Below are 27416 nucleotides of genomic sequence, written 5' to 3' on the forward strand. Positions count from 1 at the left end.
CATTTCATGTCACATTCAGCCTCATAATCTTAAAATGTGAGCAAAATTTGCTGTCATCACCTTAAGGCGGTCACACACCAGAAGCGCTGCTTCACATTACGCTATAGAGAATCATTCAAACACTAGCTCTAAAGTGACGTTGGTGAATTAGTAACGGCTTCTGCTGTTCTGACGTCAGCTGCAGATGTGAATGAATGGCGGAAGAAAGTAGTTCCTAATACAAAAGGGTTTTAGACTCTGTTTTTAATTTTATTTTTTATGTACAAGATTGTGGCGTTGAACTGTTGTATAAACGCAATATCACACTGGTAGCAGTGTGCTATGGCTGTATATCAGCACTGGTGGGGCGCTAAGTGCTGATATACAGCCATGGCACACTGCTACTCGTGTGAAATTGCTTTATATATTGATTATTGTGACGGGCCTACTCACAGATGAAGCTACAGTAGTTTTAGATCCAAGTTTGAAGCTCGAGAGCAAATTCTATTAAAGTTTCATCATAATGAAATGGAAGATTGTGACGAGCTCATAATTCATAATATTGTTTGCATCCTGAGGAGGAATGTGGTGGTGTTAGCATTGAGGGAAGTGTTTTCAGATGGGCTCACTCTCTCTCTCTTTCTCTCTCTCTGAGTAATGTGTGGAATGTTGAGCGATTTGCACACACACAGCTCTCAGTGTTCTGTCAGCGTGTGTGAATTGGGCCTGTCACTGTGAAGGGCGGCTTGAGAAAATATTGTTCTGTGGGCTAAACGCTGCTCCATTTCCTCTTGATCTACTGCCCCCTGAGGGGAAATGTTTCCCCTGCGGCGGCGGCGGGGGGGCATTTGCTTATATCAGCCCGTATATGGCCATTGTTCAAGCCTTCCCAAATTTTTTTTGTAGTTATTTTCTGTATTTTCCCCTCCCTCCAGACTGCATGTTTTCCAGAAACGTTTTCAGCCGATTCTCCTTCAGCTCCTAATGTCGGAGCTCCCCTTTAGTGCCTCTGTTTGTGAAATGCCACAGGGGTCCGTGCAGGTTTTCCAGACAGAATTTCTTTTGTGCTCTGCTTGTTGCGCCGGCTGATCTGCTGCTTCCCTCGGTTGCTCAGCGATCGTCTCGGTGACATCATCCACCAAATATGTGCCTGCATTGGGGAAACAGACAAACCCAGACGAGGGAGGAGCACTTTGATTTTTCGGGCACTCGATAGTGTGATAAATGCATTTTGGTGGGGTTTTAGATTTGTGTAGTTCTGAAATATGGAGTTATTAAAATATTATTATTATTACTAATAATAAACAAGGGCAGCAAGGTAGCTCAGTGGTTAGCACTGTCACCTCAGCAAGGAGGTCACAGGTTCGAGTCACAGCTGGGTCAGTTGTTTTTTTTGTGTGGAGTTTGCATGTTCTCCCTGTGCTGCCGTAGGTGCGAGTGCTCTCGTTTTCCCCACAGTCCAAACATATGCGCTATAGGTTAATTGGGTAAACAAAATTGTCCGTAGTGTGCGTGAAGTATATGGGTGTTTTCCAGTGGTTTGCTGGCATGGCTGAAAGGGCAAATGCCAGAAGATAAAAAATGCCAGAATAGTTCATTTCGCTGTGGACTAAGCTGAAGCAAAATGAATGAATGAATGAATGAATGAATAATAAACAAAAAGGTTCATGCTAAAGTTTTACAGTTCTATATTTTTTCATAAACAATTAAATATATTTTAAACGAATTTTGATGGGATCTATAGATTTGTGTAGTTCTGAATTATGTTATTTTCATCCACAATATAAGCACAATTATTTTAATGCAAATTTGTGTTTTTATATATTTATAGCACTATAATAATAATAATAAACCAAAAAGGTCAAATTAAAGCATTACAGTTTATAATTATAGCTTAATCAAAATATAAAGATTTAAATGATCAACATAAAACAAAATCTTTAAAAAGCACTTTGATTTTGGTGCACTTATTAGTGTGTACTTTATACACAATATAAGTACAATTTTATTTTTGATGCAAATTTGTGATTTTTATATATTTATATTGCTATAATAATAATAATAATAATAATAATAATAAGAAGAAGAAGAATATGAAGAAAAAATCAAAAAAGGTAGTGTTAAAGTATTACAGTTTATTTTTATTTTCTCTGTAAACATAAAACAATCTAAAAAACATTTTTAAGGTAGGATAAAAGCATTTTGGTGGGATATGTAGTTCTGAATTATGGATTTTTTTTTTCAACAAAAATCACAAATTTGCATGCAAAGTAATCATGGTTATATTATGTTTTTATCATGGTATAATAATGATAATATTAATAATATTAATAATAATAAGCAAAAACATGTTTATGTTAAATGTGTTGTTAAATGTTATATTATAGTTACTAGTAAAAATGTAAAGGAAAAGCTTTTAAAATAAGCATTTTGATTTTAAGGCACTCATTAGTGTGATAAGCATTGTGGTGGGATTTAGATTTTTGTAGTTCTGAATTAAGTTATTATATTTTTATTCACAATAGAACCACAATAGTTTTGCATTCATATTTGTGACTTATTTGTTTATTTTGCTATAAAATAACAATAGTAATAGTAATAATAAAAATAGTAATAAAAAAAATAATAATAAAATAATAATAATAAAATAATGGTAACAAATAAACAAAAAGTTAATGTTAAAGCTTAACGCTATATCTTTTTTTTCCCTTTAAATTGTCATAAAATATTAGGCTTGTTTTTTATTTAAATTAGGGAATTTTTAGTAATAATAATAATAATAGTAATACCTTTTTATTTATAGGTGCCTTCCAAAGCACTCAAGGACACCTTACAATATGTCACAGGCACATTATAAAACCAAGACAGAAGAGTAATAAACATCATATTAATCCAGAAAGTCATTAAAAGCAATCCTGAACAGAAAGGTTTTAACCTGGGATTTAAAATTGGAGAGAGTCCACCTGACGAATTTTTATCCACAAAATAACCACAAGGATTCTTACAGTCCAAACACATGCTCTATAGGTGAATTGAATTAACTCATTTGGCCGTGTGTGGGTGTTTCCCAGTGCTGATATGCAGCTGGAAAGCCATACCCTGTGTAAAACGTATGTTAGAATAGTTGGCGGTTCATTCCGCTGTGGTGACACCTGATAAATAAGGGACTACGCTGAAGGAAAATAATTGAATCAATGTGGTCAATGTCTATATATAAACTATTAGTACTATATCGTAATTATATATATCGTTATTAGAATTACTCATGTGATTTGATATGATTACCTGATATGGTTTTGCCCTGCTTACTATTACATTTAATGTACTTATTTTATTTTTGTTGCCTTGTCTTTTACATGTGCCTGATTTCAGAGCCAGTTTTTTTACGCCAGCCTAAAGAAAGAAATGTCTTGTTTCTCTGCAGAATGAAGAAAAGCGTAACCTCAGCCTCGGCGGTCATGTTGGCTTTGACAGTCTGCCCGATCAGCTGGTCAGTAAATCGGTGACTCAGGGTTTCTGCTTCAACATCCTCTGTGTGGGTAAGCAACATTAACAACCCATCGCAACACTGTGTCAGTGGAAGGAGAATTCAGCTCTCGCTAGAACTGATCAGTTTACACACTGCGTAGCCTATGGGTTGCATATTTTAAATGACAGGGAGACATGCTACATTTATTTCCTCTTCAGTATCAAATATGGTATGGAATATTGATATTTTTCAAGGTGTCGTATTGAAGTTAGAAAGTCCAGTATTGTAACAACACTAATACAGGGCTCGAAATTAACTTTTTTACTCGGTACCAGCTTCAAATATTTAGGAGCACCAGCAAAAAATTTCGGAGCATGTATTTTAATGGATTTATTGTATTTTAAAAACAACATTAATTAGGACTAACAAAACCCAGAAACAACTATCTAATGCTTAGATGAACATGATATTTGTGTGCAATAATTCCAAATTGTATAATAATAATTATAGAATATTAATGATGATGAAAATGGCAATAATAGTAACAATGAATTACATTTCTCGTTATGATGCTGCTTTGAATGTGCTTTAATTTGAGTTATCTGCTATAAAAGCTCTGTTACTTTATGAAAAATAAATTTATGGTTTGCATCTGACAAAAATAAAGCATTACAGTAAGAAATATTTATTTCGCACTATTGTTTTTATATGCATGTCAATTTAATGAATAATATTTTTGCTACAAAACAAACAAAAGACTATAAAAAATCATTAAATTCAAGGCTGAGAGCTGCAAAGCAGTCATCAGTAACTAAATAGCAAAATAATATATATCTTAAAGGGTCACGAAACACCAAAACACATGTGTTGAGCTGTTGACAGTCGTATATGTGTCCCACACTGCTAAAAACACTATTAGGACACCTATATTTCACTAAAAAGTGTAAATTGGTTGTTTTTGCGTTATTTCAAGCAAATTCGTACTTCCTGTTTGAAACTAATTTTTGAAGCTGCATCACGGTCGTGAGATAATAGCGTGTATTCCAGCGTGCAGACTGGACGTCTGTGCCAGAGTGAGTCTTATTACGTCTTACAGTGTGCTGCATTAATGCATGAGTAAGGCTTGGTTCAAACCAATCAGCGCGCTCTATTGTGCAACTTCATTAATATTCATTAGTGTCACCGTATTTACACGACAGAGACGCCACGTTGTGTTGGCAAAACAAGCGTGAAGTGTTGCTTTTATAGTTTGCTGCCATTAAGTTTAGTTTTCATTTTCTCTCTGTGAGAGCTCAGACTCACGTGTGGATTAACAGTGTACGCGACGCTCGACAACAATAACTTACGTGTCTAAGGAGGATTATTGTTTACCTGAGAGCTGTTCTCATCTGCAAACGCTGAGATCCGGATTCGCTTGTAACGTTAGTCTTCTCTTCATAATGACGCGGCTCTAGTTGCTGGTGATTGTCCTGTCTCTACAGATTTGGTAAGTGAGCGACCAGTGCTCTTTGTTTATTCAGTTTGTTCGTATCGAATTAAGTTAACTATTGCACTGAGTGCAAACATAGCACCGCATTTTGTGACCGGAATAACACACGCGGCTTTCTGACGCTACCTGCCGTGTGCATCTAAGTTTCCGGGAAATGCAGAGTTTTTTTTTCTCTCATTCGCCGTGCGGTATCAAACATTGCATGAAAAATACACGCTTAGAGCAGATCCCCGAATCAAATATCTCGTTTGTCGCGAGGGGCATGAATGAATTCCCTGAATGAAAGAGCCAAACTGCAATTAAAGTCCAGCATTTAATAATTTGGCAAATAATTCGACTACAGATGTCCATGTAGGTTAAACACCATCACTTTCTCCTGTCTGTGTATTTTGACTGAAACTCGCGCGTGCCCAAATAGACACTCCCACACCATCCCACTTTAGTTCCTCCGACACTCCCCCCTAAACAGAGCTGGACACGCCCACTTTTCTGACTTTTTCCAAAGTAGAAGTGTGAAAACACCCTGCTGAAACGAGGGGGTTTCATGGCCCTTTAAGAAAGAACGGACAAAAGAAAGTCTCACTTCTATCTTTAAAAGTTTTGATTTCGGTTTGTGTCATTTTTAAATGCTCAGTCTCATTATGAGTTAGCCCGGATTGGCCAATCAGGAGGACCGGGAGTATTAATTTTAAAGTATTAAATCGCTTCGTAAACGTTTATTAATACCATTTCATGAATCTCCCCATTCAGTTGAATAGAGCGCTTGGACCCGGAAGCTGCTCCGCATGATGTCACACTTAACAAGCGGACAGCTCCGTCTTCTTTCCTTGTCTTTGGTTAGGCAGAACTTCGGTTTTCAGCACTACAAAGTTTTGAATCTGGTCATCACAGAACATTATTTCTTGCACGTGAACACACAGAACAAAATTGTAGGCATCCAAATACTTGTAGGCCTTTAACTGCTCTCTTGTAAAATCACATGGAGGTTCATTGAGGTAGTTGTATATTTCGGGCTGGATGCTCGGCCATTTCGTCTTATCTAATATCCATTGGGAGAGTTCTATTGCAAGGAGACCTGTCAGACGAACGCCGCTTACTTTAACGCTAATTTTGCAGAATAACTGTGCTTATTACTGGGTGATGAGCTGTTATACACTGAAAGCATTATGGAAATAATATACATAATATGTAATCAATTTAACTTCTTTCTACTACAAGAACAAACTCTGTACCGCATCGGTTGTCATTCCCTCGCTGTAAATGCTAGCACTCCTGTTTTTTTTCTGCCACCTCACTGCGTGCGCATCCTGAATGTTTACAAACCGGTAATTCGTCTATAGGGGCGAAGCAGTGGTGCAGTAGGTAGTGCTGTCGCCTCACAGTAAGAAGGTCGCTGGGTCGAACCTCGGCTCAGTTGGCGTTTCTGTGTGGAGTTTGCATGTTCTCCCTGCATTCGCGTAGGTTTCCTCTGGGTGCTCCGGTTTCCCCCACAGTCCAAAGACATGCGGTACAGGGGAATTGGGTTGGCTAAATTGTCCATAGTGTATGAGTGTGTGTGAATGTGTGTGTGGATGTTTCCCAGACATGGGTTGCGGCTGGAAGGGCATCTGCTGCGTAAAAACTTGCTGGATAAGTTGGCGGTTCATTCCGCTGTGGCGACCCCGGGTTAATAAAGGGACTAAGCCGACAAGAAAATGAATGAATGAATGAATAATTAGTCTATAATTTAGACATCAACTAAATATGGCAGAAAAACTAAATATATCGCAATGTCAGATTCTCGCTGTTGCTAACCACATGTTCTCTCCTCATTAGGTGAGACGGGCATCGGCAAGTCTACATTAATGAACACGCTTTTTAACACCATGTTTGAAAACGAGGAGGCCAGCCATTACCAAAACGGCGTCTACCTGCGGCCCAGAACGTACGACTTGCAAGAGAGCAACGTCCACCTGAAGCTGACTATCGTCGACACAGTGGGCTTTGGGGACCAAATCAACAAAGAAGAAAGGTAAGACTTTCGTACTAGATACCAGAGAGCATTTGTTTGATGAGAAACTGAAGAATGAGGTGACGTCAGAAAAATCACACTAGCTTCTAGATAAACTTAAGAACAACATACTGATACTAACATTTTAAAAACTACTTTAATTTCACGGGAACTATTTGAAAATAGGACGAAGATCACAACGTGTGAGAAAATTTCTGACTGAAATCATGTAAACTTGATGGGTTTATAAAAACAAATTAGATTAATTCACCTCATTCACTTTTTCACTTGGTATTTTATTTAGTTTTCTGACCATTGAAGGAGGTTTTAATTGTGTGAATTACAGCCAAATTGATACCTCAAAGGCTTGGTTAGAGACTAGTTCGGGATGTGTTTGTTAATGGGTTGAAGTATTGATTCTGTACAGAGATACTGTATTTTATTCGCTAATTTGGTTAAGAATGAATGAAGCTTTTCATCACAAAAAAATGAGCATTGACCGTTTAATCTAAGACTAAATTGTTTAATTCGCAATTATCAAAATAATAATTAAGCAAAACAGCTTCTTATATTATTCATGACTTTCTTAAAAAACTGCCTTCTTTTATTGACCATTTGTTGAGGGGGAATATATATATATAATATTATAATATTTAGACGCTTCTACTCTTCAATTGTTTCTTCTTGGACCATCTGTATTATATTGAGTGTGTAAAACTGGACACACAAGCAGCTTATTCATTCATTCATTCATTCATTCAATCATTCATTCTTTTTCTTTTGGCTTAGTTCCTTTATTTATCAGGGGTCGCCACTGCGAATTGAACCGGCAACTTATCCAGCATATGTTTTACACTGCAGATGCCCTTCCAACTGCAACCCAATCTTAGGAAAAACCCATACACTCTTATGTTTTCTCATACACTACGGCCAATATAGCTAATCCAGTTCCCCTATAGCGCATGTGTTTGGACTGTGGGAGAAACCGTAGCACCCAAAAGGAAACCCACGCCAACATGGGGAGAACATGCAAACTCCACACAGAAATGCCAACTGGCCCAGCCTGGACTCGAACCAGCAACCTTCTTGCTGGGAGGTGACAGTGCTAACCACTGAGCCACAGCGCTGCCTGGACCAGCTGATTATCTAACATTTTTGGGAACAGTTCCAGACATCTTTTCGTTTGGGAAAAATGCGCTCAGAATAAGATTTTTTTTTAGGCTATGACTGCTTGCTTTCAGGGGAAAATGCTCAAGAAGTCAAAGGACAGAGTAAACATGCTCCAGTCAAGTCCACACAGCTGCATCTTCTGCATTCTCACACACACCATCTTAACTTTTACCAGAGAAGATAAATGATAGATAATGTTTATGAATTAAAGCCTCAGTGAGCTGTTGCTGAGGCGTTTATTTTAGTATGATTATGTACTGCCAACCAGGGGCGCCTGCAGGTTTTCATTTAAAGGTACGCACATATCCAGCACCACCCGCCCCATTATCCCTTATTCTTATTTCAATCTCAAAAACACTGAGGCTTGCTGTCAAAGGCTAGATTGTTTAAGGGCATTGCTACGAATGCGACAGAGAAAATGAAAGCACATTACTGTATCTAAAATTTTAATATGTTTTGTAGGTCAGTCATCTACTAGATAAACAAGAATAACAAATAAATTCTGAGGTGAAGTGCTTTAAAATAAGTCTCAAACTCTTTTGGAAGGGTGAGAGAACTCAGAAACTTGTTGTGAGAATGAAGATGTCTGCTTATTTGTGCTAGTCTGTCAGATAAAATAGTTTAAAGCACCTTGAATCGTATAGCGGTTTCATGCGAGGAGACCTCAGGATAGGGCTGGGTCTGGAGTTCGCCCGGCTCAAGTGCTAATGAGACTGTGGTCTCCACCCTGTGTGGGGAAGCAATATTCGTCTCATTAGTTTTAGGCATTTTGGCTAATGTCTCAGAGCGTTTACTCATTTTGAACCTTGTTTTAATCAATAGCTAGCTTGTGAATTTTAGTGTGTGGAAAAACCGCCAGCAAAACTAAAGCCAATAGATTTCAATACCCATCTCCCACCATGCAAGTACATACACACTTTAAAACACATAAACCCACACTTTAATTAATTCCCATGAATTAAAGTGCATTGTCTGTCTTGCATTGTCAATATATCACAGTGTATACTGTTTAATAATCAAAATAAATTATGTAATAAATAAATAAATAAAAAGCTGTATCAGTTCGCGCCCTCTCTTGCCCTGTATGGCTGCAGGCACCATTGCTTTCAACTGAAACTGAATATTGGGTAGGGGGTGGGGCTTTCTTTTTGAGAATCATTCCCTGGTAGAAAACTAATGGTAAGAGGGGCGTGGCTTAAATTATTGTGGCTGAAGCGTCAAACTGACATCATCAGGGGAGGACCGCCCACTCCAAACGCGAAATAATAATAATAATAATACATTTTATTTATAGTGCACTTTTCTCAGACCCAAAGTGCTACAGGCATACAAGGCAAACAAAGCAGAACAATAAAAACAGTAAAAAAAAGACCACAATGAAACAATAAAATATGAACAATTCAATACAATTAGATGATAAAACTAACAAAAATAATCAATCCAAGTTAAAAGCAACGGTAAAAAGGTGAGAAACGGCATCCCTTATGCTGATGGGTAAGCCATTCCATAGCTTATACACATACCCAGAAGCAGATACTCAGACTTTGATTGAAGATTACCAAAACAAATTCATATTTTCCTTTAGTGGATTAACTTGGACATTAAGTGTTAACAATGTGTGCTAGCTAAACAAACATAGTACAATTTTGAAGCCTGTAACGTTAAGAAGTTAGTATGTGATTTGTAGGCATATCAGAGTTAATTGCTGATCACATCACGTTTGTTTCCCTCAGCTATAAACCCATTGTGGACTATATCGACACACAGTTTGAAAACTACCTGCAGGAAGAGCTGAAAATAAAGCGTTCTCTCTTCAACTACCACGACACCAGAATCCACATCTGCCTCTACTTCATCTCTCCGACGGGACACTCGCTCAAATCCCTGGATTTAGTCACTATGAAGAAGCTGGACAGCAAGGTGGGTGTGTGTTTTATGTTAGGAATAACTGATGACGTCTTGAGATGTTGGCTAGATGTTGAATTTTGGTAAGTTAATGCCACAATTTGTAACCAACCAAATATCAACATCAGCTGACTTCAGTATTAGATGTTAAATTGACGTTGGTTTGAGATGTTGGGTAGCGTTGAATTTTGGTTGGTTAATTCCATAACCTAAAACCAACCAAATATCAACGTCAGCTGACATCAGTGTTAGACATTAAATTGCCGTTGGTTTGAGATGTTGACTAGACGTTGAATTTTGGTAAGTTATTGCCACAACCGAAAACCAATCAATTATTAGCATAAGCTGACATAAGTATTAGACGGCAACTTTCCATACTCTTCTGCTTGACGCCAGTGAAAAGCGCTTTGGTTTAAATGAGAAAATAATCTCGTAAAACGCTGATGATAACCGCAAACGAAAATCGCCCGGTGTTTAGGAGCCATTAGACGTTAAATTGACGTTGGTTTGAGATGTTAGCCAGATGTTGAATTTTGGTATGTTATTGCCACAACCAAAAATTAACCAAATATCAACGTTAGCTGACATCAGTATTTGTTGTCAAATTGATGTTGGTTTGAGATGTTGACTAGGTGTTGAATTTGGTTTAGTTAATTTCACAACCTAAAACCAACCAAATATCAACATCAGCTGACATCAGTATTAAGGCCCGTGTACACCGAGATATTTTTTGCTCGCGTTTTCCATCAACTTTTAACGCCTCATGACTATATAAAGGGCGTCAATGTGATCGTGCACAGCAACGCGCAAACTGCCAGGTGCAAAAGCGTCATTTAAAAAAAAAAACGTCTCATGCTCGTTTTTTTTTTTCATTTGATGTGCCGCGTTAAAACCTCCACCAATCAGGTTTCCACTTTTGTTCACGTGCACGGAGCAGCTGAAGTTACAGTAAACAACACTTGGAGGCGCTCAAGCGCAAAACTGAAGAAGACAACCAGAGGCTATATGAACGTGGAGCTGCTTATTGCACTGGTGAACAATAATAATTTCTTCATCGCTAGAGCTGGAGCTGCTACTTGACCCATCTATGCTTGTTCAAGTCACCAGTAACTTTAACAAGCGTGTGAACTTCCTCTCTTCCTCTTCTATGTTACAAGCGGGTGTCGGAAGCTTTAAGTTGTGTAGCGCCATCTAACGTCAAGGAGTGATTTCGCATACTCTTCTGCTTGACGCCAGTGAAAAGCGCTTGGGTTTGAATGCAGAAAAACATCTCGTAAAACGCTGACGATAAATGCAAACGAAAAGCGTCCCGGAGTTTAGGAGCCTTTAGACGTTAAATTGATGTTGGTTTGAGCTGTTGGCCAGATGTTGAATTTTGGTATGTTATTGCCACAACCTAAAACCAATCAAATATCAATGTCAGCTGACATCAGTATTTGACGTTAAATTGACGTTGGCTTGATGTTGGGTGGCGTTGAATTTTGGTTGGTTAATTCCACAACCTAAAACTAACCAAATGTCAGCATCAGCTAACATCAGTATTTCACGTTAAATTGACGTTGGTTTGAGATGTTGGCCAGATGTTGAATTTTGGTTGGTTAATTCCAGAACTTAAAACCAACCAAATATCAACGTCAGTTGACATCGGTATTTGACGTCAAATTCACGTTGGTTTGAGGTGTTGGCCAGATGTTGAATTTTGGTATGTTATTGCCACAGCCTAAAACCAATCAAATATCATCGTCAGCTGACATCAGTATTTGACGTTAAATTGACGTTGGCTTGATGTTGGGTGGCGTTGAATTTTGGTTGGTTAATTTAACAACCTAAAACTAACCAAATATCAGCATCAGCTAACATCAGTATTTCACGTTTAATTGACGTTGGTTTGAGATGTTGGCCAGATGTTGAATTTTGGTTGGTTAATTCCAGAACTTAAAACCAACCAAATATCAACGTCAGTTGACATCGGTATTTGACGTCAAATTCACGTTGTTTTGAGATGTTAGCTAGATGTTGAATTTTTGGTTGGGTAATGCCACAACCTAAAACCAACCAAATTTCAGCTGACATCAGTATTAGATTAGATTAGATATTATTATGGAACTGCAATGAGCTCAACCTGCCTGGCTCTACTCTAGCTGTGTGCTTATATAATAAATATCTGCACACTTTAGAATGTACGCCAGCCAATCAGAATCAAGCATTCATCAGCTCCTGTAGTATACCAGTAAATAATAATCATTGTATTTTGATACAATGTAGTTTACTTCAGATAGTGACCAATAGCATGTGCACTAACCACTAGACTAGTTGCTGATTATAGAATAATGTCGGTAATATAATAATACACGAACGTTTAACATTTTCTCATTATTTAATATTTTATGTGGGTTGGTTTTCTTGGATTATTAACAGTGTGCAGTATATCACTAGTTTAGTCAAAAGTCATGATATTTAAAATCATTAATGAACTAATAAAAGTATTTATAGACATTTATCAGAAAATGATTTAATTTAAAATTAATTAAAATACAAAAAGTACACTAAATGGTTTTAAATATTTCTGCAATTAAATGGATTAATTATTATTTTTTTAATGCATCAAATTATTTAATATGAAATAAATGAAGCATAAAATAAATAAATAAATAAATTAGTGCATTTAAAGAATAAAGAAAATGTATATATATATTTAGAATATTTAGAAATTATTTAAATAAATATATATATATGTATGTATTTTATATATTGTTTTATTTATGTATACACAATATTTTTACACATACATTATGTAAATGAAACTTTTATTTTGAATTATTAGTTAATCAAACATAAATAGGTAATTAAGGGTATTGGTATTATTAAAGAACTTTTTTATATCCAGCTATTGTTAGATTTCAGATTTTTTTTTTGCTGCAAACATCATGAATGAGCATCTTCTGGTGATGATTGTGTGTGAGTGTATGTACGAGACGTCATTATAGCTGCACTGATGTGTGTATTGATAATCCTCAAACGTGTGGAAAATGTAGGACAGTGGACAGGGGCTTTTATCTGCCCGCCGGTGGAAATCAATTTGTCATTTCATCAGAAAATAAGCCAGAGGTGAGCTGGGGGTTTGTGTTTTTCACAGATGCTCCATAATGGTGTGCCTCAGGGCCGCGTGAACACAAATGCACATCAAACTTGAGGAAGGTTTTGGGTTTTATTCAACCTGCTGATAGGTTTGCTGGTGTCAATTGGATTTTGTAAGCATGTGTGGTTTGTAAAAAGAATTCTGCTCACATCAAGACACTGAGCTCACTTTGAACTTTGCCACTTGATTGGTAACTTTCATAACACTCTGGTTCACCTCGGACAAAAAACTTCAATTTTTAAAACTTACAGCTTCAACAGAATGGTCAGAAAATTGGCGAATTTGTTAAAATCTGGAGTTTAAACATACAAAAAAACTGAGGGCTGGATTCGAGCAGGCAAAGTGATCGTAAAGAAAAGAGTCACACTTGTTAACTTTCGGTCAAAAGTGACCGAGCCATACGAAATGAATGGGAAGTTTACAAAAACACAAAATATCTGAGAATTTTTGTCTTTACATTCTACAAATCAGCAATAATGCTGAAAAAAAGTATACAGCAGTGAGTATTGAGTTGACACACCCAGACACACACACACACACACACATACACACACACACACACACACACACATCTATAAACACTGTATCTTTAATACAGAGCAAAGTTATAAGTGTGAAACACAATCAATAACGGAAATAGAATGCATGAACAACACTTCAAATTACTATTTCTAACAAATAACTTGGCGCAAAATAGTCTTTAAGCTTTCAATACTTCCATCAAATAACAACAATTGTCTGTAAACATCTATGGAATTACCAAGCAGCCCCATAGAAAGCTATGCATGCATCCTGGTAGTTACACTATGTAATTACACATTTTTATAAGCAGAAGGCGCAAAATTTAGATTTGGCAGAGACTCTATTCTAACTAGAAATACTGCATTAATAAAAATCTAAATAAATTTCACTGGTTTTAATGATGAATAAAATGGATAGAGGTTACTGCATAAATATTATTTTTCAAAGCAAAATTCGCTCAATATGCTAAGTAAGAAAGATAAAATATTATTAAACGCAAATAAATTCGATTGATTATCCGGAACGGGAAAAAATAAAGTGTTACGTTGCAAAAGTGGTCACTTCTGACCAGAAATTGTGAGGAACCCAGCATTTTCTGTTTACAGTGTAATACGCACATGAATATTCTTTAATTAATGTCCGTGAGATGTGTAAATATTAAAGTTTTTTTTGTATATTTTGATATTTCATTATGTAATTACTGCAGCTTACTGGAGGTTAAAGATACCGCAACATTCAAAATTAACACATGTAAATGAATGCTTGTAAATCAATGTCAAAATGTGATATGTAATTTAATTTTGCAATGTAATTTCGAGCACAGTTTTGACTACAGGATTCTGTTTTACATTTTTTTTAAACATAATATAATGTTAGAGCTCATTAAGTTAGTCAGATTCAGTGAAGAGTTGTGTTTAGAGCTTTTTGAAATGACCAAAATAGTGTGATTATACTGTAATATTTCTGCTTTTGCTCTGTTAACATTTAGTTTGACAGTTGCGAACTGTTTGTTTGAGTGTTGTAAGGGTCATGTTGATGTATTTCAGCTGTTTCGTTTCTTTCTTTTCTTTTTGTCCCTGTGGCCAGTGAAAGGTCAGCTGAATGAAGGAACTATAAAGATGAAATAGTCATACATGCAGCACTCAAATATTGCTAAAAAGGGAAAACGCTTCATGCAAAACCGGTTTTAATTAGTTTTTTTAATTCGATTTTTAGGCTGCTCGTGTCATCTTTCAGACTAGTGGAAAAAAACATCATAAGAACAAATTGATACAATACAATATTACAATATTTCTCACGATATAACGAGATATTTTCTATCCCTTATTTTCACATGCAAATGTGGACAGGTATGAAACCTAACATTTTTGACAGTGTAAAAATGTTTTGTTATTGTTTTAATTTAAGTGTAACCCCTCATGCATGTTGTTGTTGTTGCATCTTTTTATATTTCATCCATTTCTCCAACTGAATGTAAAAAAAAGGGGCCAAACTTGGGGACAATGCAAGAAAATCTACGGCTGTTTGCAAGTCAAGTGTAGAGAGTGAGGAGAATTGGGCTGATAATGATGATATTAGTGTTTATGTAAAAGCTGAAGGGTATTTTGGGCTCAAGATCACACCTACACTCGCAGACAGACCTACCCACAGCATATTCCATGCGCTTACGCACTGTTAAAAGTGGTGGAGATCTACTTTTCATGATTGTGAATGCAAAACACAAACATGCTATACGTGTTTTAGTGATGTACTGATTTTCAGGTGAACATCATACCCATTATCGCCAAAGCTGACACGATTTCCAAGAGCGAGCTGCACAAGTTCAAGATCAAGATCATGAGCGAGCTGGTCAGCAACGGCGTTCAGATCTACCAGTTTCCCACAGACGATGAAGCCGTCACAGAAATCAACTCCTCTATGAACGTGAGTCATTACTGTATATGTCATTACTCAACCTCTGCTTTATATTGTAACATTGACTTCCAAATAATTTTTCTTCCTTCTATATCCTACTTTACAAAAGTCTTGTCATTGATCTCAGTTTTAAGAGTCTTTAAGTTTAAGTCTGGTGAAGAAAAAATCATGGTTTGGGGTTACATTCAGTATGGGGGCGTGGGACAGATCTGCAGAGTGGATGATCAACATCTCCAGCCTGAGGTATCAAGACATTTGTGCTGCACATTACATTACAAACCACAGGAGAGGGACAATTCTCCAGCAGGATAGCGCTCCTTCTCATACTTCAGCCTCCACATCAAAGCTCCTGAAAGCAAAGTAGGTCAAGGTGCTCCAGGATTGGCCAGCCCAGTCACCAGACATAAACATTATTGAGCATGTCTTGGGTAAGATGAAGGAGGAGGCATTGAAGATGAATCCAAAGAGTCTTGTTAACTCTGGGAGTCCTGCACGGCTTTCTTCTTCATTCCAGATGACTTTATTAATCAGTGATTTGAGTCATGTCAGAGATGTATGGATGCAGTCCTCCAAGCTCATGATGGAGTCAGACACAATATTCATTCTGTCTCCACTGCAGCAGGACTTTATATTCTATACTGGACATTATTTCTGTTCAGTGATGAGACTTTTGTCTGAGCAGAGTCAGACCTTACTGTCCTAATTACATAAATGAATCAATACATCTAAAAAAAACATCTAATTTATTTTAATTAACAAGACCTATTATTTACTTTGAATTTAAAATAGTGGATCTGAATGAATGAAAACCAGATATAGTTTGAGTAATTAGTGTTTTAATTGAGGCATTAATGTGTTGGATTGTCCTTCTTGTAGGCCCATCTACCGTTTGCTGTGGTGGGGAGTGTTGAGGAGGTGAAGGTGGGCAATAAGACAGTGAGGGCCAGGCAGTACCCATGGGGCGTCGTTCAAGGTAAGCTGGAATTGAAAATAAAAAGTGTGTGGCTCTCTTAGTGTATATTTGCAGCACTTTTATTTTTTTCCAAGAAGCTCAAGTGTGATTTTGAGGCTTAATATGGCCACAACTTTCAGCAAATGGACTGATTTTAGTCACCGATCTTATTTTGACACATATTTTGGGTAAATACTTTTCACTATATGCAAAATGACTACCCTTTCGTTATGTTGGGGGCTGTTTCTTACCCCATTGACTTTCATTATAATCACATTTTTTTTTTTAATCACAAAGCCATGACACATTATAACCATGCATTCTGGATTGTTGCTCGTTTTCCCTGTTGATTTTTACTTCTGATCATCAGATTCATCATCATTATTTATTTATTTTTTTTAAGCTTAAGCAGATCTGTAATGGATGAGAATATCATGCCGGTGTTTGTCAGACAGTCTGGGACTTTAATTTACATTTATAATTTGTATATTTTTACATACAATAATACAATAAACATTACATTAATTTTAGTTATTATTCCTGGTGTCTGTCAGACACACTGGGACCCTGTTGTTGAGCTAAAGCAGATCTGTAATAAATGAGAATATCATGCTGGAATCTGTCAGACACACTGGGACTTTTATTTGAAAGTTTTTTGAAGTTTTTTATTTAATTGTATTTTTTATAAAATTTTATTTATTTTTTAAAATTTTATATTTTTATTTGTTTTTATTATTATTATTATTTATTCATAGATTTTTAATTTAATGTATCTTATTTTATAAGCAGATCTGTAATGAATGAGAATATCATGCCGCGTCTGTCAGACACACTAGGACTTTTATTTTAACTTTTTTATTTAATTACATTTTTAATTAAATTTTAATATTTTATTTTATTTTTATTATTCTTTTTTTGTTTACTATTTATTAATTCATATATTTATTTTATTTTATAAGCAGATCTGTAATTTATGAGCTTATCATGACTGTCTCTGTCAGACACATTGGGACTTTTATTTTAACTTGTTTTTTTATTTAATTACATTTTTTATTAAATTTTATTTTTGATTTAATTTAATATTTGTTATTTATTTTTTTATTTTATCTTATACACTGTTGAGCTTAAGCAGATCAGGAATGAATGAGAACATCATGCTGAAGTCTTGTCGGACACACTGGGACCTTTATTTGAACTCGTTTTTATTTAATTAATTGTTTTATTAAACATTATTTTTAATTTAATAAAAAAATTGTTTATGTAATTTATTTTATTTGTTTTTAATAATTTTATTTTATTTTAATTCATTTTATTCTATACACTGTTGAGCTTAAGCAGATTTGTAATGAATGAAAATGTCATGCTGAAGTCTTGCCTGACACACTGGGACCTTTATTTGAACTTGTTTTACCCTTTATTTTATTTATTATATTATATATATACACTGTTGAGTTCAAACAGATCTGCAATGAATAAGAATATCTGGCGTCTGTCAGACACACTGGGACTCTTATTTGACCCCTGCTCTTGGTTTTTCTTAAGCTTTTCCCTGTGGATCCTGCTGCTTGAGGCGTATTTTTACTACGCCTTTCATGTGAAAACAATCCTATCAATCAAAGCGGAGATAAATGCCACTCTGGACGAGAGCTAATTACTGTGTTTTCTCAGATGAGAGAGAGGGAGAGAGGGTTTGCTCTGCACAGATAAGGTCACGTCATTAGCAGTGACTGTGTTTCTGTTTAATTAAATGTGCTTCATCAAAGAGGCGAGAGCAGAACAGCAGCCGGCTTTGGGAAGTCTCGTTTTTTGTAGCGTACACTTAAAATAAAATAAAAGGCAGATGAGCTCAGTTCAGTGTTTTTCAGAATTAACATAGCTGTATTACAATTATTAGCCCTCTGAATTATAAACCCGCCCCCCGCCTGTATTTTTGCCCCAATTTCTGTTAAACGGAGAGAAGATTTAACACATTTCCAAACATAATAGTTTTAGTGAGCGTATGCTGATCTGTATTGACTGCAGTTGTGTTCATGTGTGTGTGCGTTTGCAGTGGAGAACGAGAGTCACTGTGATTTCGTGAAGCTGAGGGAGATGTTGATCCGGGTGAACATGGAAGATCTGAGAGAGCAGACTCACGCCAGACACTACGAGCTCTACAGGCGCTGTAAACTGGAGGAAATGGGCTTCAAAGACACCGACCCTGACAGCCAGCCCTTCAGGTGAACGATAAACTCCTCACACACTGCCTGAGACACCGAAGCCCCATTCACACGGGGCTTCAGCGTCAACGCTTGACTGAAGGCGTGTCTGAAGTTGGGGCTGAAGCGATCGTCATAGAAGCGTCAGCCAATGAAATTCAGTCAGCAATAGGCCACTGTCTAGCTGGTGTATTTGCATACAGCGATCTGATTGGCTGACGCTTCCATCGGCGCTTTAAGTTGAGCTGTTCCCAACTTCTGCAGCGAGTAACACCTCTGAAGCGGCGCTGACGGATCCACAATGCAGTTCAGCAACGCCTGACGTCACCCATTCAAAGTGAATGGGAAGCATTGACGCTGACGCCCCGTGTGAATATGGGCCGTTACTGTCAGAACATCAAGAGCGTACAATGCATTTACGCGACTAGAGCTGTGCTAAACAGAGAAATCTGCATCGATTTTCAAATGCAATGATATTCTCTCTTAAATCAGGTCTGGGGGGGATGGGGGTGTTCATTTTTTATTTTGGTTGGTTAGGTGTTGTCAAGTATGTAAGTGAATTTACACCTACAGGGGTTAGACTAACTGAAACACAGGCCAATTTAGTGTTTAAGGTTTCATGGCTAATGTTGAGCTGCCTGGTGGTCAATCTTCATTGAGTGCACACTCCACCAGTAAGAACAGAGTGCGAAGGTTTAATCAGCAGAGTAATAGCGCCGTTTTGCTTACAATATTGCAATGCACACAGCATTATTGGTGACATATCAGAGTTTAAAAGAGGACAAATTGTTGACAAATCATCTCGCTGGCCCATCTGTTCATCAAGACAGCAAGTCTTTGTGATCATCAAGAGCCACGGTATCCAGAGTTATGTCAGTCAGCAAACCATCAAGAAGAAGAAACACATCCAACTGAAGTAACTGTGGACGCAAGGGAAACCCCGGTTGCATTCAAAAACACAAAACCATAGCTGACCAACTCACTGCAGAATTGAAGCTGTAGCTCAACTCTCCGGTTTCCACCAAAACTGTTGGTCTGGAGCTCCACAGGGTCAATAGACATGGCCGGCTGCTTTGGTCTATAGTGCCAATGCCAAACACCAGTTTCAATGGTGCCAGCAGTGAAATTCTCTGTCCACCTTCGCTGTTTTTCCCACATCCGAGAGAGTTATGGTGTGGAGAAGCCCCAAAGATGTGTACCACCTTGACTGTTGCCTACTCGGAATGAAGCATGGGGGTGGTTTGAGCTGCAATATCATGGCATTCCCTATAGGTCCAATACTTGTGCTAGATGGGCGCATCACTGCCAAGGACAACGTGTCACTCGTATCTTTTTGAATGGGGAAAAGTGTAATGGTGAATAAAGCCCCTCCCACTAGTCCAGGAACCAATCATTGATTGCTATATGGTGAATAAAGCCCGCCTTCTTGTACAGGAGCGAATCATCAATTGCTTTAGATACTCCGGGCGAGGGGCTCGAACCAGATGTGAGTTTCTGCAGATTTTGCGTAATTCAAATGTATAGAAATGAAACTAAAGAGACGATTGTTTCATTTTATTGGTGATTCCTAATATGAAATTCAATCTTAAGCTCGGCAAGCAGTTTTGGAGAATTTTATGTTTCAGTCTTTATGCATACTGCCCGAGAGGCGTTTTAAAGATGTCCATCAAGTAAAAGGACTTTCTTTAAAGGGACTTTGGGACAACCTAGCCATTCTGGAGGACCATGTGCATCCATGGGCGTAAATCTGATTTAACAGTAGGGGGGGACAATAAATATAACATTTCTTTCGAGAATTTTTTTTGAAGGTGACACAAATAATACAGCCGAATTGTACTGATAATGCTCTCGCGGTTAAAATGGTGTCATCATTATTATTATAGCATGGAAACTACGTCATTATGATTATTTTCAAAGTTTTTCGCAGGTTCAATGACAGCAAATTTTTCTTTAAAACTATTTATTGCATTGTTTGTTGTTTTTGTTTACAGTCAACAGACTGACTCCTGAAGCAGAATAAATGCAGGAAAAGACATTTTCCATACTCATAATAACTAACTTGTTTACATTACACTTGCAAAAATAACCAATCATCGGATGGGAGGGGACATGCCCCCCGTCCCCCGCGGGATTTACTCCTGTGTGTGCACCCAATAGGTCAAACATTGTATCCTGAAGGTGGCGTCATGTATCGGGATGATAATGCACCTATACACACAGCAAGACTAGTGACAGAGTGGTTTGATGAACATAAAACTGCAGTTGAACATTTCCCATGGCCTGCACAGTCACCCGATCCAAATATTATTGAGCCAGTTTGGGCTGTTTTGGTGGAGCGAATCAGGAAATGTTTTCCTCCACCAGCATCACATAGTGACCTGAACACTATTCTGCGAGATCTTCTTCTTCGCCAATTTTAATGCGTTCCTGCGCTCACACTTCTGTAGCGTCTGTCGTTGCTAAGCAACAATCATCCGTTTTCTCCAATTACAAGTTTTATTTATGGAAGAAATACAAAAACACTTCAGTGCTCTGCGCTTGTCTGAGGTAATTAGTCTACCGTTGTTATGGAAATGTGCATATTCCATACAAAGCGAAACTAATGTGTTAGGGTGCTTTCACATCTGTAGTTCGCTTCGTTTGGTCCGGACCAAGAGTAATAAATGATACATTGTTGCATCTTCTGCCGTCTTTGGGTCGTTTTCACACCACACTGCTGGCTTTGGTCCGAACCAGTTGAAACGAACCAAAATGCAGTCACCTGACAAAATCCACATCTCTCATTGGCCAGATGTTGTTGAACATATTTCCTAAACTGCTTATCGATTGGTCAGAATTCACGTGCGGGAAAATGGCAATGAACTCCCGCTAGTAAACAAAACCTTTTACTCTGGAGAGACGACTGTGCTGACTGATTGTATTCCTGCTATAGACGAACTATACATTACGAGAATGAAGCGCGGCCGCGGCTGGAAAACAGTGTTTTAATGCATCGCTCGTCACTTCAGGAGGAGGCGTGAATTAATTTAGCTAAACTGCGACATGCTCATCTTGCGGAAATATTACCAACGATCTATCAGGTAATGTTTCCCCTCTCTCTCTCTCTGTTGGTGAAGCGCTGTCAACAAATATTTTTCCTTCATATCCCATAATGCACAGCGCATCGGCCTACGGCAGCTGGATTAGTCCAAAAGGCGCAGTACTTTTTGCTGTTGGACCTGTTTTAGTACGGATCATATTGTCACCACAAACGAACCGCTCCAGGGTTCGTTTGAAAGCGTACCGAGACCACCTCTTCAAGCAGGTCTCGGTACGCTTATTTGGTCCGCTTTTGGTGCGCACTCGAGTACGATCGCTGCATTCTCACCTGCCCAAACGAACCGCACCAAAAGGGAAAACGAACTCTAGTGCGATTCAGCCTAACTAAATAAGCACCCTTAGTTCTAGTCACATGACTCGCAGTGTGCTTGCAGCATTCTGAAAATTGAGATGTTTTTGCACCTGGAAAATGCGAAAAGATAAAATATGTGAACATCTTTTTGATTGATGGATGAAGTATGTATTTAAATCCTTTATAAAATGTGCATCTTAATGAAAACGTGTTTAAAAACGTTAGACGTGTGTTCGCTACAGTCTGCAGGAGACGTATGAAGCCAAGAGGAAGGAGTTTCTCGGAGACCTGCAGAAGAAGGAGGAGGAGATGAGGCAGATGTTCGTCAATAAAGTGAAGGAGACGGAGGCCGAGCTGAAGGAGAAGGAGAGAGAGGTCAGTCCTGCATCTTCAGCATACGATTCCTATATAGCATTTTGTATGGAAGGTAAATCCTGCCAACTTTAAATAAATCAAATAAAAAATGGAAATTAAAATTAAAATCAGATTAACAATTTTATTTTAAAACACTGTTCGCAAAATATCGGCCAAAGTTGAAAACAAAATGAAATTATTTAATTTTTTTTCATTTTCACTTTGACAACACATCGTCCCTGTCAAATTGATAATTAAAATGAAGTTGCCGATTTAACATTACATTTTCACTGCATTTCCACGTCAAGACTGCCAATATTAAAATAAAAAGCCAAACTGAAAAATAAAATGCAACACAATTTTTACAAAGCGTGTTATTAATATTCACGCTATAATAGTGACACAATTCAAATTAAAATGTAAATTTAAGCTTTCCTTTTATTGACACTTTTTCATTTCAATTTTCATTTTCGATTTCATTTTCAACCTCAACCTGTATGCAAAGCCTGTGCTAATCAGAAACTAGAACTGCCACTGACCAGCATGGTGTGATTTGTGGGAAGGTGTGATAAAAATACCATGTTAAACTCTTCCAACCAATCTCCCTCCAATTCTGCGAGCATTTGCATTGATTCCTCCATATTATTGTCCAATCCTCTTCTGCTATACCCTTCTCCCCTTCTTTCTCCCACTTAGTTTTAATACAAATCGTCAAGTGTGTATGTACACTGCAAAAAAAGCCTTTCTATTGCTTTTCTAAATTGTATATTTCTATTATTTATGCAAAAAAACTCTTGTTTTTAGTCTTGATGTCAGATGCTCACCCCATTAGCAGATCATTTAGCTTGTTTAGAGGAAAAACTCGCTTTATTATCTTCAACAAGATAATAATTTTTCTTCTTTATTTAAGATTTTTTTTGTACCAGAAACAAATCAAAGTAAAATATACAAGAGTATAAAATGTGTGAATGCGACAGTGTATGGGTGTTTCCCAGTACTGGGTTGCAGCTGAAAGGGCATCCGCTGCGTAAAACATATGCTAGTTGACTGTTAGTTGACCTCTAATAAATAAGAAACTAAGCTGGAGGAAAATTAATGAATATGGTTGCAAACAATTTATGTGGGCAATTTATAAACAATTTATGAAAACAAATTTAATTAGTAATGTTCAATCTAATTTGTTTGTTCAATTAAATTCAGCCCATGTAAATTATTTGCGACCACCTTAAAACAAATCAAATGATGATTTTTTTTTTACGTTCAGTGTTGGCTTGTCCAGTGTACTTGTGATGTCCATGACAAATAAATCAATAAATATCTGTAATCTGCTCAGTTACATGAGAAGTTCGAGCAGCTGAAGCGAATGCACCAGGAGGAGAAGAGGAAAGTGGAGGAGAAGAGACGCGAGCTGGAGGAGGAGATGAACGCTTTCAATAGGAGGAAAGTGGCCGCCGAGACCCTCTCGCTCTCACAGCCCCTCAAGAAGGACAAGGACAAGAAAAAGTGAGTTCGCTTGTCTTCTTATTCCTCTTTTTCTTTAATGTAGAGTGTATTAATTCTATTGTTTATAATCAGACTTGATAAAAACAGTCTGCAGAAACGCTTTGAATGTCATTCTCCCTTTGTACGTGTCATCAGAGGGGGAAAGTCCCACCCAATAGTGACCATCTCTTCCTCATTAGCATAGGGTGTTAGTCTTTTTCCTAAACATCGTTTATTTTTACCACAAAACAGCAGGTTGAGGTTTTGAGCTCGTTCTGCTGTCAGGCCTGTGCTTCATGGGCGCCATCTTGTGGTTACTCGCATGTTTACACGGCGTCCATTTTGTGGTTTAAACCTGACGCGGTCCAGCATCTGAAGGAAAGCTGATCATATTCGACTCAAAACAACTAACACTCGGTCAGAATATAAAACAAATCCTCTGATTGTGATATATTTTTAATTATCTATATCACAAACTAATTTTAAAGGCACAATGTGTACGTTTTTGTCATTGATGCCTCTGAAAAAACACTAGAACACAATGTGTTATTGCTGATTTATTCATCCCAAATGTTTTAAGGAATGATCAAATCCAGAGAAATAATCACTTTTAACAAGTGTTAAACTAATTCTTTGATTGAATTTTAAAATACCTTTATCACAATCTGAGTTAAAGGCAAGTGTTTTTGTCATTCAAACCACTAGAACAGTGTTATTTGGCTGATTTATTCACTTATGTTATCCCAGTAAAGGGATACAGGATGTAAAGGCACAATGTGTACGGATTTTTCATCCAAATACCTAAAAATCACTAGAACCGTTTGTATTTAGCTGATTTATGTACTTATATTATCCCAAATGATTCAAAGAATGACCAAATCCAGAGAAATCTCACTTTTAACAAGTGTTAAACAAACTCTTTAAGTCATTTTGAAAACACCTTTATCATTTTTAAGACACAATATGTACATTTTTATCATTCAAACATCTAAAAGTCTATAGAACAATGTTATTTTGCTGATTTATTCGCTTATATTATCCCAAATGTTTAAAAGAAAGATCGAATCCAGAGAAATAATCACGTTTAAAGTGTTATGGACTGTGTGCTGTGTGTTCATGCTAATGACGTCACACACCCTCAATATTCACTGTGGTTTTCTAGAAAACATGGAAATACTTCAGTGTTTTTCTTCACGGTTATCTTACTTCATGTTACCATGATTATAAGTGTTGAATTTTTTACTCATTTATCAACATGATTTCTGCTGGAATCTGTAGAATGATCCCATAAATCCACACTCAGCAAAATACACGTTTGTTTGTTGTGAATACGCGCCCCCTAGTGGCCAAAACTACATACTGTGCCTTTAAGCTAAATAAACTGCCAGCTATCAGCCTTAAAATGATAGTACACACAAAAATAAAAATGTTGTCATCAATTTGACATCGCCTGCAGTCCCATTTAGCAATTTGATAGCAACTGTCTTTTATATAGAAGCGTAATTGATTTTTAAAAACGAGGAGTGTGTTTGATGTAACTGATGTGTTTTATCTTTTAGAATAAAATGTGAAAGTATCTTGAGTTTGTGGTTACCACAAACCTTACTTAAGCAATTTAACCAAAATCCCATTAAAAAAAAAAAAAAAAAAAAACATTGGCTTTAGGTCACGGGAACCGCAACTGCTAAAATGCTAACTTGCTTCTGGGTTTTTGCATACAAATTGCCGTCCTCATCCACTCTATAAGTGTTAAATATTTTACTCATCCATCTACATGATTTCTGCTAGAGTTGTGTAGGATGATGAAGACCACAACTCCCATGAATCCACACTCCTCAAAATACATCTTTGTTTGTTGTGAATACGCCCCCCCTAGTGGCCAAAACTACATACTGCGCCTTTAAGCTTAGCAAACTGCCAGATATTGACCTTAAAGTGATCGTACACACACAAAAAAAAATTCTGTCATCATTTACTCATCATTACAAACCTGTTTGTGTTTGTTTTGTCTGTTAAACACTAAAGAAGATATTTTGAAAAATGTTGAAAACCGGTAACCATTAACTTGGTAATTAAAGGGAATTACTTCAGTCTTACTCTGCTTCATAATATCATGGTGTAAGTGTTAAATACTTCACACAGATGATAAAGACCACAACTCCCATGAATTCACACACATTAAAAATACACCTTTGTTTGTTGTGAATACGCCCCCCCCAGTGGCCAAAACTACATACTGCGCCTTTAAGCTGAACAAACTGCCAGATATTGACCTTAAAGTGATCGTACACACAAAAATAAAACTTCTGTCATCATTTACTCATCATTACAAACCTGTTTGTGTTTGTTTTGTCTGTTAAACACCAAAGAAGATATTTTGAAACATGTTGAAAACCGGTAACCATTGACTTCTGTTGTATTTTTTGTTCATACAATGAAAGTCAGTGGCTGTATTTTCCAACATTCTTCAAAAAATATTGTTTTGTGTTCAACAGAAGAAAGAAACGAATTCATTTAGAGCCACTTGAGTGTAGGTAAATGGTGAGGAAATGTTCATTGTTGTGTGAACTGACCCTTCAGCTGCATTATAGACTCGGCGGATGCTTCAGTTCTGGACAATATGACTCAAAATTCCTGCAGTAATTTTCAGTGAATGTTTAGTTTTCATCCCAATATGACAGCATGCTTGTATTTCTGTATTTCTCAGTGCTTTTATGATCATATTCATGTGTTCATTTGCATGTTTCCACCTTTTTTTGTTCCTCATTTTTCCGTTGATACTCATTTTCCTGTTTTGTGTTTGTTTGTTTTTTCTTTCAGTTAATTTATGAGCACATCGCAGGCCATCCATGGACTTTCCTTCATTACATTTGCAGCGTCGCCTTTTGATTTGTTTAGTTTTTTTGACATGTTCCTTGTGTTAAAGGACCAAAAGCTCCTGATTGGACGGCAGAGAGGTGCATTATGGGGACTGAACAGATTCCTGTGTTGTATTTTTGTCTCTTGTTTTCCTTCATGTGTGTTTCTGGTGTGGATGAAGGTCATTTTTAACATCCCTCATCAGCTGTGTTATTTTACTCTTATGTTTCCGAGCGCGAGTGTGTGTGTTTTCTTTTATAGCACACCGTGTGTTTTGGTACTAAACCATCTGCTCATTCGTCTCGCTGTCAGTTTTTTTTTGTGACGCGTGTATTGAGAAGTGCACGTTTCCCTTGCCAATGTACAGTAGTATTTAAGATCTGAGCCAAACTCATGATTACAGCGCAGTGATGATTTTATTATTACACCAGCCTGGCCGAATAAAGCTATTTTTGATGCTGTTTTTAAGAGCACACGACAACAGATATGCAAATGATATCTATTTTTTTGTATCGCGAGGTGTATAAGGCTGTATTCAGGTTATATTGTTTCACATTTAAAGCCATAGCCGATGCTGAAATAAACACTCCCCCATTTACATCA

General features: G+C 37.1%; 1 protein-coding gene across 1 annotated transcript in view; it reads left to right on the plus strand.

Moving 5' to 3' along the window:
- septin8a (septin 8a) overlaps window positions 1-27416 on the plus strand; it is a 46162-nt gene extending 18746 nt beyond the window's left edge. The window contains 9 exon segments of the mRNA NM_001115117.1: window positions 3404-3518; window positions 6753-6948; window positions 9831-10017; window positions 15425-15586; window positions 16454-16550; window positions 18580-18748; window positions 22361-22493; window positions 23806-23975; window positions 26775-27416. Of these exon segments, the coding sequence (NP_001108589.1) occupies window positions 3404-3518; window positions 6753-6948; window positions 9831-10017; window positions 15425-15586; window positions 16454-16550; window positions 18580-18748; window positions 22361-22493; window positions 23806-23975; window positions 26775-26778 (1233 nt within the window). The 3' untranslated portion in view covers window positions 26779-27416.

Source organism: Danio rerio, chromosome 21, assembly GCF_049306965.1.
Source record: "Danio rerio strain Tuebingen ecotype United States chromosome 21, GRCz12tu, whole genome shotgun sequence".
In the NCBI taxonomy this organism is placed as follows: Eukaryota; Metazoa; Chordata; class Actinopteri; order Cypriniformes; family Danionidae; genus Danio; species Danio rerio.